We start from the raw sequence: 16,156 nt of genomic DNA, 5'->3' as shown, positions 1-16,156 counted from the left end.
ACTAATGAATAATAATGACCTGTTTAATAATAATAGTTTTGTTGATGCTGCTTTTCAGACACCCAAGAGCCACTATTATGTGCTTTCTGGATGCCTTGTCAGCAAATACAAATCCTGATTATTGTTTGTAAATAACAGAATGAAACAGCCAGCAGCAACTTTTTTGTTGTTGCTATACTTAACCATGACAAAAATCTGCAAACCTGCTTAAAAAACAATTATGCCATGCCTGAATAATCCCCTCTCTCCTCGACTGTCCCAGCCAACGCCCCACTATATCTTAACCCCTCCCGGCATATCCCCGCCTAAAAACCCCTGTCATCACACGACCCCCGGCCGACTCCCCTGCCGGAAAGTCTGCTTTCAGTCCCTGGCTGCCGACGCCTGAAATCCCCCCTCCCCCGACCTCTACAAATTGAAAACTGTTAATAAAGTAATCAATCAATCAATCAATCAATAAATCAATCACGAGGTCAGATACGTTCTACCGCTATGCCACCAAAATGTGGAATGCTCTACCAACAGCCATCGGAAAGCGTGACTGCTTACCCTCCATCAAAACCTCCACAAAAGAGCATCTATCTGTCTGCAAATGGTAACTAACTGGTCCTATTAATCTCAACACCAGAAATTACCCCCCCCCCCCCCCCCCCACACACACACACACACACACACACACACACTACCACCCCCAACTGTTTACTGTAGGCTACATTTTATTGCTGATTATGTTATGTCTGGTGTATTATTGTATGTCTAGTTTAAATGTCTCTATGAATTGACAGTCAGGACCAGTCCACAATGGAAATAAGCCCTCAGGCCTTTTTGTGTTATATCCTTTTAGCACCATTGTATAAATAATCGTACTAGTCTAGTAATGTACTTGCACAGTACTGTACTGTTAATAAAGTATTCAGTCAGTCAGTCAGTCAGTCAGTCAGTCAGTCAGTCAGTCAGTCAATTAATCAATCAATCAATCAATCAATCAATCAATCAATCAATCAATCAATCAATCAATCAATCAAATCAACGCAGAAGTTCCGAGCACCAAAAGTGGACCAAACACTACCATCTAGTGTTATGTTGCTGGAATATCACCGTGCTCGGCTCTCTCTGTCATGACGATCACTGACCACTAGTGTCGTGTCTGTGTCTGTGTCAGTCAGTCAGACCACACCACACAGTGTCACATAATACCCGCCGCTGGCTCAAGAAGGCACAACAACATTACACCACGGATACCTGCAACTTAATCCTGGTAAACAACCGCTGTGTCCCACTCGTTCCTGGAAGAAGATTAGATCATCACACTTCGGATGAAGAAGAAGAAGAAGCGATTTTGGACGCAGCCACCATAGCAGCAGCGCCAGGCAGCAGACAGAAGTAATAATAATGGCAACCGTTACACAAGACGTCAGACTGACAAACTACCAGGGCTTTTTGTGCGTCGGTTTCGCTGGGTTTTTCAGCAAGACCGTCACGTCGCCTCTGGAGGTGGTGAAGATCAAGAGCCAGGTGGGCACTTTCCACTGCAAGAGGGGCTTCTGGCACACTTTTCTCCTCGTCGCCCAGAACGAGGGACTCCGGGGATTCTGGAAAGGGAATGTGGTCTCCTGTCTCCGACTGTTTCCCTACAGCGCGGTGCACGTAGCAACGTACAAAAAGTAAGCGAATTCAGACAGACACACTCACACAAATATTATAAATATGAAATATTGTAAACATATTAATAGGTTGTAGCCTGTGGGACACATTCAAACTGTTAACTACTGGGGGGACAGTGGGGTAGAAAGAAAGCTGCACCCTCTTGTAAACAAGTGTAATGCTTTTTTATGGTGTCGTCCACTCACAGTTAACCGTTTTTTGCATTGAGTTGTGCTTGAAATGTACTGTAACTCTGCAAACTGTTAAATGCTTCAATCAATCAAAAAGCTACCAGTGTCTTGTAGAAAGTCAGCTGAAACAGTGGATAATAGCTTGAACATATACAACTACTGCAAGCATGGTTGTTTGTGTCTTTAATTGTGTCTAATTTGGACTGGACAGCAAATGAAGGAAATGCATTGTGTACTTTAAAATGGAACAACGTGTGATCATAATATTGATCACACTTCTAGCAGCTTCTACTAAACACATACATTACTTCCTGTTTTCTGGAATGCGAGTGTCACGCCTTCACTATTGGTCCAATCAGAACGCTAAGATTTACTCGGACGATTTTGGTGTCATTGTAGGGCAAAAAAATAACCCCTCCGAAAGGTACAGCTATTGATTGTAAACAGACTATCGGGGATATAAATAATAATAGTATATGAGGTGTAACACGTGTCATCTAGTTAGTACCCAAGGTTAGTACTTTAATAGAGTAGTTATTGCTGTAGCCTACGTCATGATGGGTGAAGAAGGCACGTGTAGGTTATATCATATGTAAACAACACCACACAGCACACACCCCATCCCCTCTGCAAATGATTGTTCTGTTCTGTACACAATGTTCCTTCCTGCAGAGAAGAGCTCTTCTGTTTTATGAGTATCCCTCATAAACAGTACGTGGCCTAATATTAGATATCATATTTAACCATGACACAAATCTGCAAACCTGCTTAAAAACAATTATGCCATGCCTGAATAATCCCCTCTCTCCTCGACTGTCCCAGCCAACGCCCTACTATATCTTAACCCCTCCCGGCATATCCCCGCCTAAAAACCCCTGTCATCACACGACCCCTGGCCGACTCCCCTGCCGGAAAGTCTGCTTTCAGTCCCTGGCTGCCGACGCCTGAAATCCCCCCTCCCCCCCGGCCTTCTCTCTCTGCTGATGCCCCCCCCCCGGAAAAAACCTCTGACCTCTTGCTTGAAACCCCCCTGACCTTGTCTGCTGATGCCCTGCCTGAGACAATTTCGTTTTAGTCAAGTCACATTTGTCTAAGTTTTAGTTGACTGAATATCATAAGATTTTACTTGACTAGATCGATTCTACAGTTCAGTGACGTAGAGTCTGTGGGGGCCGGGGGGCCAGGGCCTCCATGAGGAATTGGACCAGGGATCTCGGCCCCCATGAGGAATTGGACCTGAATATATATTCGCCTCGGTTCGTCCCGTTTGTGCCACATCAGGTCGCGCCCGTTCGCGCAATTCTCGTCTTGCATTGACTTTGTAATTGCGCCGCTCTAACCATCCAAGTCTGGCACCTTAACACGTCTGTTTTTCTCACTGTGGGGGGTGGTGGGGGGTGGACCGCGTTGCGTGTCCCCTTTTACCAACACGTGTACACATGCAGATCAGGCATTGAAATGCTAATTTGGGTGCTTAACAGGTAGGTAAGGGTGCATCATGCATACAGTAGGCTACTGTAGGCTACTCTGCTTTATTATGCTACTTGTTCACAATGAATGAAACCACCACCAGCAAGAACACCCTGGCTGCCAGCCTGCCGTTGAAACCTTCCGCCGTCCCAGCGACAAAACACAGAACCTGCCGAGGCGGACAGGACTAGCCTGAAATCATGGCATTTAAACATGCTCTTCTGTTTATAAACTAAACACTGTGGCACCTTTTTTTTATATATGTACAGTGCTGTGTCCTACTGTCCTGTGCTGTTGCAGTCAGGTTTTATTAGTGGACAAGAGACTGGCATGTACTTCACAAATGCCCCATAATGACAAACATCTGGGTAAACGTGACACCAGAAACAAACAGAAAGACTTACTCTGCTATTGTGGGAAAGGAATCAATTGCCTATTTTATTACAGGGTTTCCCACATTTGAAAAATGTGCAAATATTAATTGTGGTGGTAAAGGGATAAAACTTTATACATTATTCATTTACAGTAAGGGGAGTTATGTTCTCTCACGCAGGCGCAGAACGGTGGCAGTCCGACGACAGTCAGCTGTAGTCTGTGCAGTGTGTGTGTACTGTGGTGTGGAGCTACTTTTACCCAAGAAATGTGACGTCACCCGACCTTACCTCCTGACATAGTCACAGTTACAGTCAGGAAAAGACAGCTTGGTCTTTTCACAGGCACGAAATTAGGCTGATTTTGTAATTTGTTCTCTTGTTCAGGTTAAAAAACTATGTACAGCCGATAAGATCATGGCAGGCTTGTAAGCAACGCAGCTAAATACAATTAATTATGGGTGTGTTAAGGCCCAAACTGCACCAATGATTCGCCATGAAACTCCTTTCAACCAAACGGTTGCGAGTAGTTGCATGTAGTTGCATGAAATCAGTATCCTCACTCCTCAGTGGCAGTTGCAAGGACTTGCATTGGTGCGGTTTGGGCCTAATGTGCCTAGAGCCATGGGTGTTCCAATTTGCAAGTGTATATAGTCAACTGTATTGTCAAAGCACATTGACAGTGACAGACACACCTACATCTTTTTAACCTGAACTGGAACACAAAGGTCAAAATCAGCCTAGAGTTTCATCCCGCATTAAGAGTGAGATGTTTTTTTGAGATTGTCAGGATTTTTAAAGCAAAACCAGGCCCATTAGAGTTGAGACACATTCCATACATTCTACAAAAAGCCTGCTGCACGGGTGCCACCTCTCGGCCATCCCCCATATAGCTGACATCCCACCACGTCCACGTGACAACCCTCTACCACACAATGATCAGCTGTTAACCCGTTACGACCCACCTGAGACCCATTCTACGAATGCCTTCTAAATCAGTAGTTTAGATTGAACCCCAGAATTATATGCATTTGGCCGCAGAGCCTCATCTGAAAATGTTTTGTGCCAGGGACCACCCAGAAGAAAAGATTTGTGTTAAGAAGTAATTCAAAATTATTCAGAAATGTTTCATGTTCAAAAGTGGCAGATGTACAAGCCGGCAGCGACTCGCTGTGTTTACATTTTGTCCATATTCAGTAATTGTGAACATTAGCTGTAAGTCACTGTATTGTTAAACTACCGCAAGCCAACATTCAAATGCACAATGTAGCAGAATTCTTCCAGGCATTGAGCAAGAGACACTGAACCCCAAACTGCTCCCGATTAGCAGGTTTGGTGCCTTGCATAGTTTCCTCCACCATCAGTGTGTGAATGGGTGAATGTAATATACATGTTGTATAAAATCAGACCAGTCTGAAGCGAGTGGTGCAACAGCACCCCCTATTGGTACTCTAAACATCGGGACACAGGGACATAGTCACATAGGTTACTGGTTAGGACATAGGTTGGGACATAGGGACAAAGCTGTTCCTTGGAGTGGTTCCACCACTCAAAAAGGCACTATATAAATGCACCTTTCACAATTTTTAACGTGACTGTATGATTTTTTTTCGTTCCCACCTTCCGAGTGTTTATATTTTTGCTTTCTCCCATCTCCAGGATAGTCCACCTGCACATGGATGAATTGGGCTACATATCTCAGTGGAGGGCTATATTCGCTGGAAGTGTGGCGGGAATAGCGGCCGCCCTGGTCACGTACCCTCTGGAGGTGGCAGAGACCAGGCTCATAGTTCAGAACTGCAGGGAGCCCACGTACGTCGGTGTGGTTCGCACTCTCACAAAGATCTACCGGAGCGAAGGACTTCTGACACTTTACAGGGGCTTCTCTCTCACGGTCTTAGGTAAACTAAACATTAATACACAAATAGCATTCATTCATTTACAATAAGGTGATCCTAAGGTTGTGTCATGAGTGTACCCAATGATAAAGATAATGTTGGAGGTTGACTGTTTCATTGCTGACCACTTATATTCAGAAATTGTAATATGTAGCTTCAGTGTGTTCTAATCTAAATCATTTAAACCGGGAAAGGATCTGTGTCATTTTTTTTAGCGCTAAAAAATAGCAGATGTACAAGCTCACTTTGTGTCACGCTGTGAGCTTGTGCTGCTATTTTTGAACATTTTAGAAGTGTTTGAATTTTTTTGAATTATCTGGAATTATGAAAAAGAACTACTGGTTTAGAAGGCATTTGTAGAATTGACCTCAGGTCTTAAGTTTGGCAACCTGCATTTTCTTTCACTACAGGAGCATTCCCCTTTTCTGTTGGGTGCTGTGCGGTTTACATGAACCTGGACAAGCTGTGCCAGCAGCCTCTTTTCCGTTTAACTTCACTCCAGAACTTCATTATTGGCTGTGTTGCTGCAGGAGTGGCACAAACCTTGTCTTACCCATTTGAAACGGTCAAAAGGAAGATGCAAGTAAGTTTACTGTGCTATTGATCTTGTTCATTGCATGCAATTTGCATGTATGGCTATTGTTTCTCGCTCTTTTGCCTACAATAATTTTGAAATCACAGTAAGAAATAGTATGTTGAATTGAATTGAATTTGAAAAGTAGTGAAGTTAGATGGGTTTCAATTTCAGAAAATTAAATTAATACTACATGAAAAATTATCTCCATCCACGCATGTGTGTGCAGTGCACGCTTTCATGTGTCTGTCTGTCTTTCCACAGCTAATCTTACAAACTACTTGGTGGATCAGTGTCATATTTATTTTCCGTGCTATATAAATATATATGTATATAGCACCATACGCGCTATAAGCAGTGGTGTCATGCTCGTAGAACGCAGTACCACGCCGTGGTACCAAAACAAAAGTGATGTGCACGCGTAGGTATGGAACGGAACGGTGCACGCACATGCATGCTAGAACGTGTCCCCCGGCCTAGATTCAAGAGAAGACGCACCTGACCTCGGGTCACGGCTCACAAGACGCACCAAGTACCCAGTGGTCTAGGTTTTACTGGCGGTGGGTGCGCCCCGCCCCCCTCGTGTCAAGTACCGTGCCCAAATCAAATGCTACCACTTTGCATAACAACACGTTTAACTGTTTACGATACACGGTAAGCAACACAGCACAGCAGTGATAGCAGTATGGCTCCAGTAGCCTGCTGTGTTCTGCATGCAACAAGAATGCCCCCCTCCTCCTCCTATCAAAGAAGATATCATCAGGGGGGAGGGGGGGGGGGTTGTATATGTCATGTGAAGAAATGTAAAAAAAGTTTACAAAAAAAAAAATTTAGGAAACAAAAATATAAGGGACTAAAAAAAAAGAAGATATCATCCTAAGCAAACGTTAGTTTAGCTACGCAGCGCAGTAAAGAAGTTTGTCTGATTTATCTCTACTTTTGTGTGCGTCTAAAACTCATAATACACTATAAACAATATAGGCTTAGGCTATCAGCAGGTGTGTGTGTGTGTGTGTGTGTGTGTGTGTGTGTGTGTGTGTGTGTGTGTGTGTGTGTGTGTGTGTGTGTGTGTGTGTGTGTGTGTGTGTGTGTGTGTGTGTGTGTGTGTGTGTGTGTGTGTGTGTGTGTGTGTGTGTGTGTGTGTGTGTGTGTGTGTGTGTGTGTCACACACACACACACACACACTTGTGAATGAGTATAACCGTGGGAGTATAATGTAGGGTGTTACTGATGGAGAATTTGCATGCACAGCGAGTCCTCCCTGGATAAGCACGGGTTAAAATGTACTCCCCAGACAGACAGCACACATGGGGAACAATAGGTCTTCGAAGGGCAGAATACTACTTCCGGTGTTATCAGCCTATTATTAGCTACCGTACCACAAGGTTCAACAGCAGCTGAGAATGCAAAATGCAAATGTAGTCTTTGGTCTGCTGAAGCTATAGATAGCCAGTAACTCTCACACAGTCGGCTAGTTGGGAGTCACTTGTTTCTAGTATATCAAACAACAAAACACCTTTCAGATGTGATAGTTACTACAATGAAAAACTCTCTCATATCTACATAACGTGAGACTTATCCACAGTTCCTCTGTCATCAACAGCTCGGAGTTAAGTGTCAGTGAGAAATGGACAATAGAAACGCAATCTTTGTAGTAGTAGATTAACCTAGGTATTGTTTAACTGATAAGTTTGCTTAGCATTCCTGTACCTTAACAAAAGGTCATACAGTGTGATTGTAAAACTGAATTATGCTATTCCCAGCAAAACCGTGATAACTGAACTTGAAGTTTTTTTCTGTTCTGCAGAATATTACCGATTGCTATGCTAGGCTATTAGGTCAACATTATCCATTGAAATATTTTGTAGTCACTTTGTTGTGTTCACAACTATCACAAATTTGAATGTTCTTATTGTTCGATCTGCCCACATAAAAAAGAAAAGATAAACCAGAGTATCTTTGTGATGTTAAATGGACATTTTAACTTTTGCAAGTTAATCATGTACCAATTGGTCCATGAATGAGCCTTACTCAGTGGAACCAGAAGCTTACATTTTCCTTCATGACAGTAATGTAATAATACACCGAGTTTGTGTCCATCACATTTGCCGTGAACCCAACTGCACTTACTTAATCTGTCTTTTAATATGCCACCTTCTTCTTGAAGTTTGGTTTATTAGATACCTCATGACACTTTACTGACTGACATTTTCATTCTCCTCTCAGGCGCAGAGTGCCCGGCTGCCCCATTTTGGTGGAGTTGACGTTCATTTCAACGGAATGGTGGACTGTTTTAGACAAGTGGTGAAAAACAAGGGCATCCTCTCACTTTGGAGTGGCTTTACTGCCAATGCAATAAAGGTACGGCTTGACTTGACGGTATATGTTGGCTATCAATTGCCATACTTGTTTATTCATGTCAACTTGTCAAGTAAGACACGATTGTACACATGGCCGTTCATATCAATAGTGTGAGCTTGATGTCACAACAGTCACATGCATCAAAATCGTACTTTGTCTGTTACATTAAATAATTACAACCTCTGTTCCACGTGTTCAGCTGAGTTCAAGGGGCGTTACACTGGCAGATACAAAGTTAAACTTAACTTGAAACCAGCTCAACCTTTTTGTAGCTTCTGTAGCAACTAATATATATATATATACACAGTATATATATATGACTGTATGTCGCTGGCTTACATTGAAAATGAATGGTATCCTGTATCTTTGTAGCCGTCGGTGTGAATGTAGCATTACCTTGAATTATTGTATTTTTGCCAAGAGATACCGTCGTGTGGCGGAGTATACATTAGACGTGTGTGGGTGTGGGATGGGGTTTGGAAAGCAAAGCTCTACGTGTAATTCATAAAGGTATGCCACAACGCTAGGTGGGCATAGCTTCTATTTCTGGCATAGCATGCTCTGTTCTGTTATTCCACCTCCAAATGTCATTTGATGGCGGTTTTGTGGCCCCAAGATGTAAGTGCTCAGAACGTGTTGTGAGCTTGAGGATCTGCTATTTTCTCCCTAATTTAGTCATGAAATTATTCTTTTGAATAATGTTTGAATTAGTTTTAAATTCACACATTTTGAAACAACTGTAATTAACCCATTTAGACCTGAGGACGATTCTACAAATGTCTTCTAAATCATGACAGTTTTCTGAAAAACCTATGTTTCTACTGTATGTCAGTGGTGCTCAAACTATTTCATGTCAAGGACCCCAAAAATAATCTAATTGGCCTCCGACCCCCATCTGAAAATATGTTGTTCCAGGGACCCCCCAGAAGCAAATATTTGAGTTAAAAAGGCACTCGGTGCCGCGCTATGAGCTATTTTTCAATAGCTAAAGTATAACATAACGCTTAAAACACCAAAAGGGGTTCCCGCCCAGAATGGATTAAAAACTAAATGGAGGAAACAAAAAACAAACTGAGCCGTGCAAATGGGTCCCGACCACCCATCCACCAGTGTTTGAGAACCAGTGTTCTAAAATGTCTACCCCTTTCTTCCACAGATTGTTCCCTACTCTGGCCTTCTCTTCACCTGCTTTGAGATGTGCAAGCAGATAAGCCTTTACCGCAACGGGTACATCGTCTCGCCGCTGAGCTACACACGCAAACCAGGGGTAGACCAAAGCCTGAGGCCCTACGAGTTGGAAGAGGTGAAGCGTCGTGTGAAAAACAGGAGCTTTCGGTCACAGGAGTCATCCTTTGAAAATCGTTGGTGACACGGCGCGAGGAATTTTGTCTTCTATGGAATATAGTCCTCCTCACCACACTGGTGAATATTTTATAAGACATGGACTGGCCAAATGGGCCTTGAACCTTTTACTAGCTTCTATGGCAGAAGCTAATCCTCCTATTCTCCTGAATTTCAGCTTTCATGTGCAGTCCTACCGAACTTTGATTCGGCCTATCTCCGGTTGGATTCTGCCATTGCTTTCCAATGGAAATGAAGCGGGGGAAAAAAGACTCCCATTGAAAAGCATTGGCAGAATCTGACCCCATAGGCAGAATTTAAGTTTGATGTGACTGCACCCTTCATGTGTTCATGGCAATGATATTATACGTACTTGACTTGACATCTACTATCATGTATTTCTGCCAGCAAAGCTCTACCTCTATCACAACAGTTATTCTTCTAACAGTATTATCTCTCAATGTATTACTAATCTTGGTCTGACCATGGCCTTACATGGTGCAAAGCACAAACTTTAATTTATATACATTTTCTTATCTTTCTTAATATTTCTGTAACTACTATTTGTATTTAAACCATAGTAACATGGTTTGCTACATGGTTGTAATGTGCCTTGGGTGTTATTATTATTATTATTATTTTATTTTTTTGTAGTGTTTTTAGAATTGCACAACTTGGCCTTAATCCAGAAGATGAGACTGATATTATTATGAGGTTACAATGCAGTTAGGCTAGAAAGACATCCCAATCTAAAGTCAAGGTGCTGGACAAACAGAAGTTCAACAGTAAAATGAGTGAGGTCCACACATCGGTTCTCAGCTCCACTTTATTTGTATTGGTATCCAATGCACACGATCACAAGATCTTCTATCAGGAAGAACCAGCAGCAATAAATACATTTAAAAAAAAAAAGAAGTGTAGCTGAGAACCGGTGTGCAGACTTTGATTTGTTTATTACTATGATACAGTAAGCTTCCTAACATTACAGTATTGGCCTGACATTCAGGCTGATGTTATAATGAATGAATGTAGAACAGTAATTGTTCACATGCCATTTGGCTGCTCTATGTTTCACCTGTACAAACCCTGGAAATTTGACGTGTTGTTTAAAAAAAAAAAAAAAATCATCATGCTGTATGAAAATACATTTCAATATGTTACATACTTGATTCTGGACTGTCAACAATAGCATTGTGGGGTTCTAATAAACCATCGCATTGCATTGTAGTGAGACTTGTCTTCCATGTGGTCACTAGTGATTGTTTTCATTTTGTCGCCCTCGGGTGGAAACCGTGTATGTACAAAACCGTTTTTATTATTGTTTTAACCCATTAAAACAGGGAAAGCAACCGTGTCATTTTAGATTGTTTTAACCCATTCAAACAGGGAAAGCATCCGTGTCATTTTAGATTGTTTTAACCCATTAAAACAGGGAAAGCATACGTGTCATTTTAGATCTGAGCTATATAGCGCCGGGTGGAAACCTCATGTGTCCAATGCTGTTACGTTTCAGGATTCAAATTCAAAAGTAGTAGATCTTCATGCTCAAAACATTGCTTTTGCAGCGCGTTTTGAACTTGTGAATCTGCTACTTTTGATACTTTTTGTTTGATGCTGTAGTATGAACAAGTATAGGGTGTTAATTTACGAAAAAACACAAAGTTAAACTAGAAAAAGTGCCCCCTTGGGGCACAGGTCTCTACCAGGAGGAGAAGAGTGTTTGTGATAGATAGTGTATACCGATTTGTGTGATGATGGATAAAATGTTTACGAGTAATGTAAAGAAATCAGGCAGATGTGAAAAATGCAGGGCAAAGGTTTTTCCTTGCCCTCTAGGGAGTGCGCATACAAAGTTGACTGTACACAGATCGGTGACATTATTGGTAAAAACAGGAATTGGCCTGTTATAGCGCCTGAGGCTGATTTGAAAAAAATTAAGTGGCATTTTGTCCTCGGCCTATTAGGAATGTGCATTCACGTAAATGGCATGCTGTGTTCATGATTTGTGGCATTTTGTTCGAAACAGACCAATCCTGCAAGCTTTAGAAGGCAATCTTAGCCAATCGGGATGGAATATGGCAAACGGGACAGATCCGTGTTGATCACATGACTATAGAGATAGTGTATACCGATTTGCGTGATGTATGGTTAAAATATGTAGTAATTAGTAATGTAATGTAATGTAATGTGTTTAGTATATATCGGCCTCATGGTGGTCACTGAGGGAGCGCTTGTTTTACAGGCAACCGGATTAAGGTTGGCGAGGGATCCGTTAAAATGACCGGATTATGGTTGGTGAGGGGTCCGTTAAAACGACCGGATTAAGGTTGGTGAGGGGTCCGTTAAAACGACCGGATTAAGGTTGGTGAGGGGTCCGTTAAAACGACCGGATTAAGGTTGGTGAGGGATGCGCTGCTCCGTGCTTGCGGTTAGGGTTAGGGTTTGAGGTAGGTAGTAGCCGGCGCTGTAAAACAAGCGTCCCATCAGCGCCCATCGAAACCGAGGCTCTGCGTAAAAGGTAGTCCCAGTTTAGCATCTGCCGGGCCAACGGTGCCGGAGATTAGCTGTACACGGACGGATGGACACACACACACACACGGACGGACTGCAAAACATGCTCTCTCCCCGGCCATGCCTTCGGCCTGGTGGAGATAAATATGGAGATAAGGGGTTTCTGCCCGACAGAGATGCTATTAGAAACATAGGCTTTTCAGAAAACTTATTTAGAAGGCATTTGGCTTCAGGTCTTAATGGGTTAAAAAAAAGGGGAAAATAGAACTACCAGTAAGCTCTCAACAACAACATGCAGCATCTATATATTACCCCCCATTTGTCTGACACCTGTGATCCAACTGTGTACACCTGTTAATGTCACTAATCCTATTTGAAGTGCCTGCATGCAAGTGTTGCTTTTCCAACTAACCATACAATACCATACAATGGTTGAACTGCATTTTTTACTTTCTCTCAAAATAATTATGTGAAATTATGTTAAATATTTTTTTGGAAAACTGCTGGAATTGGGCTCACATGTTAATTGGGTTCTCTTAACTTTGATTAGTATATTCATTTAAAAACGTACAATTAGATAAAATCATTATGAGAAACTGAAGATTGGAGGACATGGACTGGTGAGATGACCTTTCCTTACTATTGGGACCCAATTGAGAGGGCCTCAGCTGCACAAAGCTGACATTTGATTTGACCTTGATCCAGTTAAAGAACATGACATGATGATAAATAAACCCATATACCCTCCAATTCGGCACTGTGTATTTAAAACTGACAATATCAAAACAAGTAGCAGCCCTATGAATAGATTGTGTCACGTGGTGCCATAAATTGCGACCCCCAAACTTTGCTATTATTTGCTCTGACTTGAGAGTCATGAGGAAGACAGCCAAATGTGTCCAAGGACATTTTATCCCCGCCCACAACTTCACTTCACACAGCTTGCAACCAATTAAATCTGAGTGTGAGGCTCACGTTTTTTTCCTCGCCGTCCAGCCTTCTTAAACGCCCTGTCAAAGCTAGCAGAGCGTTCACTTCACCTCTGTCGGCATACCCTACCGGTCCTGTCCTGAGTGAGTCCTGCGGCTGTCTGAACGGGGAGGACATTTGACAACATCTGAGAAAATGAACGAAACGGCCATTTCTTTCGCCAAGGACTTCTTGGCTGGTGGCATATCCGCTGCCATCTCCAAGACAGCTGTTGCTCCCATTGAGAGAGTGAAGCTCCTTCTCCAGGTTAGTAATACTTGTTACATAAGTTGTTGGGGAACAATGGAGCTTTATTCTCTTCTCCCACTGCGGGTATTTGGGATTCGGAATGAGCCTTATTGTGCAACCGTCTCTCAATGCTAACGTCAGCTAGCTCATGGGCTGTAGCTGTATGTAATTCGACATTGACTTCTTCCTGTTTCTTGCTGTGGTCTAAAAGGTTGAAGATAATTAAGCTTGTATTTGTAGGCCCCATTTTATATACAATATCACAGGTGCAACAATAATGTGCTTCGTAGAAAAGAACAACTTGAAAAGAGGGGGAAATGTTTTTTTTTTTTTTAATGGGGCAAAAATGAACAGTTGTGTTGGCTAATGGCTATTTTTTTTTTTACACTTCCTGACTGATACGTTATTGAATTCACATTGTTCGTGTCAAATGACCACCAAGGTCAACTCAAAGGGGTTAGCGTCGGTCCCCATGTTTGAAAGTTTGCCAGTCTGTACTAGCGGCGCATGGCATGGTGCGTCGAGGCTCAAATTACATGCAGGAGGCGGGGCTGTGAATTTGGTCAATGGCTGCCATGAAGTTTTTAGTAGTAGGCTAATGGGCTTGCTATGCGTAGTAGGCCTGAACTGAACGACTAGTATTTCAGTCTGCCATATGCATGGCTATTAGTCAGCGCGGTGTAACTTAAGTTTGTACTTTACTCCGTTACAATTATTTGACCGCTTTAGTTACTAGTTTGTAGATTTAGATTATTCAAAAAATGAACATTATGAACTGCTTCAGCCCATTTGAAAGTGGCTGATCTACAAGTTCACAATGCGTCACTATGAGCTTGTAGCTATCCTATGCTATTTTCAAAAGTTTTTATATATTTGGAAATGTGCATAATGAGTACTTTCTAGTCTACTTTTGGTAGATTTTGATACCAATACTTTTAGTAAATTGAATTCCAGACCTTTACTTGTAACAGTATTTATTGATTCCTTTAAAAGTAAAAACATGTTTACCTGTTTTGCATATTATATTTTGAAGTTTTCACAGTTTAAACTTCAAATTGATGATTGAATTGTGACTCCTCAAAATGTGATACAAAACTATGACCCTTGAATAGTAGGGTGGTTGAGAACAGCCTTTTTTTAATCACTAATGCTGAAATTAATCTCAAATCATTTTGCTTATTCCAGGTACAACATGCCAGCAAACAGATCTCGGTTGCCCAACAGTACAAGGGCATCATGGACTGCATGTATCGTATCCCCAAGGAACAGGGCTTCATGGCCTTCTGGAGAGGGAACCTGGCCAACGTCATCAGATACTTCCCCACCCAGGCTCTCAACTTTGCGTTCAAGGATAAGTACAAGAAAATCTTCCTCGACGGCGTGAACAAGGACCAGTTCTGGAGGTACTTCGCCGGCAACCTGGCCTCCGGCGGTGCCGCAGGTGCCACCTCCCTCTGCTTCGTCTACCCCCTTGACTTCGCCAGAACGCGCCTCGCCGCCGACGTCGGCAAGGCTGGACAGCGTGAATTCAGTGGCCTCGGAAACTGCTTGGCGTCGATCTTCAAGACAGACGGCCTCAGGGGCCTGTACCAGGGCTTCAGTGTGTCTGTGCAGGGCATCATCATCTACAGAGCTGCCTACTTTGGCGTTTATGACACAGCCAAGGGTAAATTCAAATTATTTCTTGGCAAAATGTCCACCAGGTTTTGGGTGTTTGAACTCTTGGACGGTCCTAATCCTCTTGCATCATTTTTCCACAGGTATGCTGCCAGATCCCAAGAACACACACATTGTTGTCAGCTGGGCAATCGCTCAGACTGTGACTGCCTGCGCCGGTTTCGTTTCCTACCCCTTCGATACCGTCCGCCGTCGTATGATGATGCAGTCTGGACGCAAAGGAGGTAAGTTAAAATCTGACGGGGAAAAGACAAAATGCTCATGCACTTTAGTGCCAGTTTCCAAAAACATTATTGCACCCACAAAGTGCCTATGTACACAGGCACTGTGTGTAATCCATTTTTTTTGGCTTTTCTAATCCGTATGTTCAGCGCCTGCCCAATTTATGGGATTGGATGTGCGTGTAAAGGTTGAATCTGAAACATTGTTAAGCTTAAACAAAACCTTGCAACTTTTGTGATGAGTCTTTGTATTTCCTCCCCCTCAGCGGACATCATGTACAGTGGCACCATGGACTGCTGGAGGAAGATTGCCCGTGATGAAGGTAGCAAGGCTTTCTTCAAGGGAGCCTGGTCCAATGTGCTCAGAGGCATGGGCGGTGCCTTTGTGCTTGTCTTGTATGACGAGCTGAAGAAAGTCATGTAAATCATTTTGTATGTCCACTGTTCATGTCGTGAAGTGTAACTGTAACATACCTTGTACATTTGGAAGGACTTAATGCTGCAATATTTATAGGGACCAGCTAGTATTTTATTACTAGTTGTACCAGGGGAATCCATTTAGAATTTGTTTCTTGGCCCATGTTCTGTTTAGTATTTTGTCATTGCCCCTCACCAGAATGTCATTCCCTGAACACAGGAACATTGTCGGAAAAAGTTAATAAAAGCAATTAACCTACTA

The 16,156-nt window shown here is 42.6% G+C and overlaps 2 protein-coding genes across 2 annotated transcripts; both read left to right on the top strand.

Annotated features, from left to right (window-relative positions):
• The first annotated feature begins 1,128 nt into the window (after positions 1–1,128).
• On the top strand, positions 1,129–11,204 carry slc25a43 (solute carrier family 25 member 43). Its single transcript, XM_079500259.1, has 5 exons — positions 1,129–1,664; positions 5,336–5,577; positions 5,985–6,157; positions 8,375–8,509; positions 9,666–11,204. The coding sequence occupies exons 1-5, from the start codon at positions 1,393–1,395 to the stop codon at positions 9,876–9,878; spliced, it is 1,035 nt and encodes a 344-aa protein (XP_079356385.1). The 5' UTR covers positions 1,129–1,392; the 3' UTR covers positions 9,879–11,204.
• Positions 11,205–13,384: 2,180 nt separating this feature from the next.
• Positions 13,385–16,156, top strand: LOC306922646 (ADP/ATP translocase 1-like). The gene is made up of 4 exons (XM_079500386.1): positions 13,385–13,597; positions 14,765–15,245; positions 15,340–15,480; positions 15,744–16,156. The coding sequence occupies exons 1-4, from the start codon at positions 13,487–13,489 to the stop codon at positions 15,899–15,901; spliced, it is 891 nt and encodes a 296-aa protein (XP_079356512.1). The 5' UTR covers positions 13,385–13,486; the 3' UTR covers positions 15,902–16,156.

The sequence above is a fragment of the Electrona antarctica genome (assembly GCF_951216825.1).
Source record: "Electrona antarctica genome assembly, chromosome: 1".
Lineage (NCBI taxonomy): Eukaryota > Metazoa > Chordata > Actinopteri > Myctophiformes > Myctophidae > Electrona > Electrona antarctica.
The sequence above is the reverse complement of the archived record's forward strand: the minus strand, read 5'-3'. Positions and strand labels throughout refer to the sequence as shown.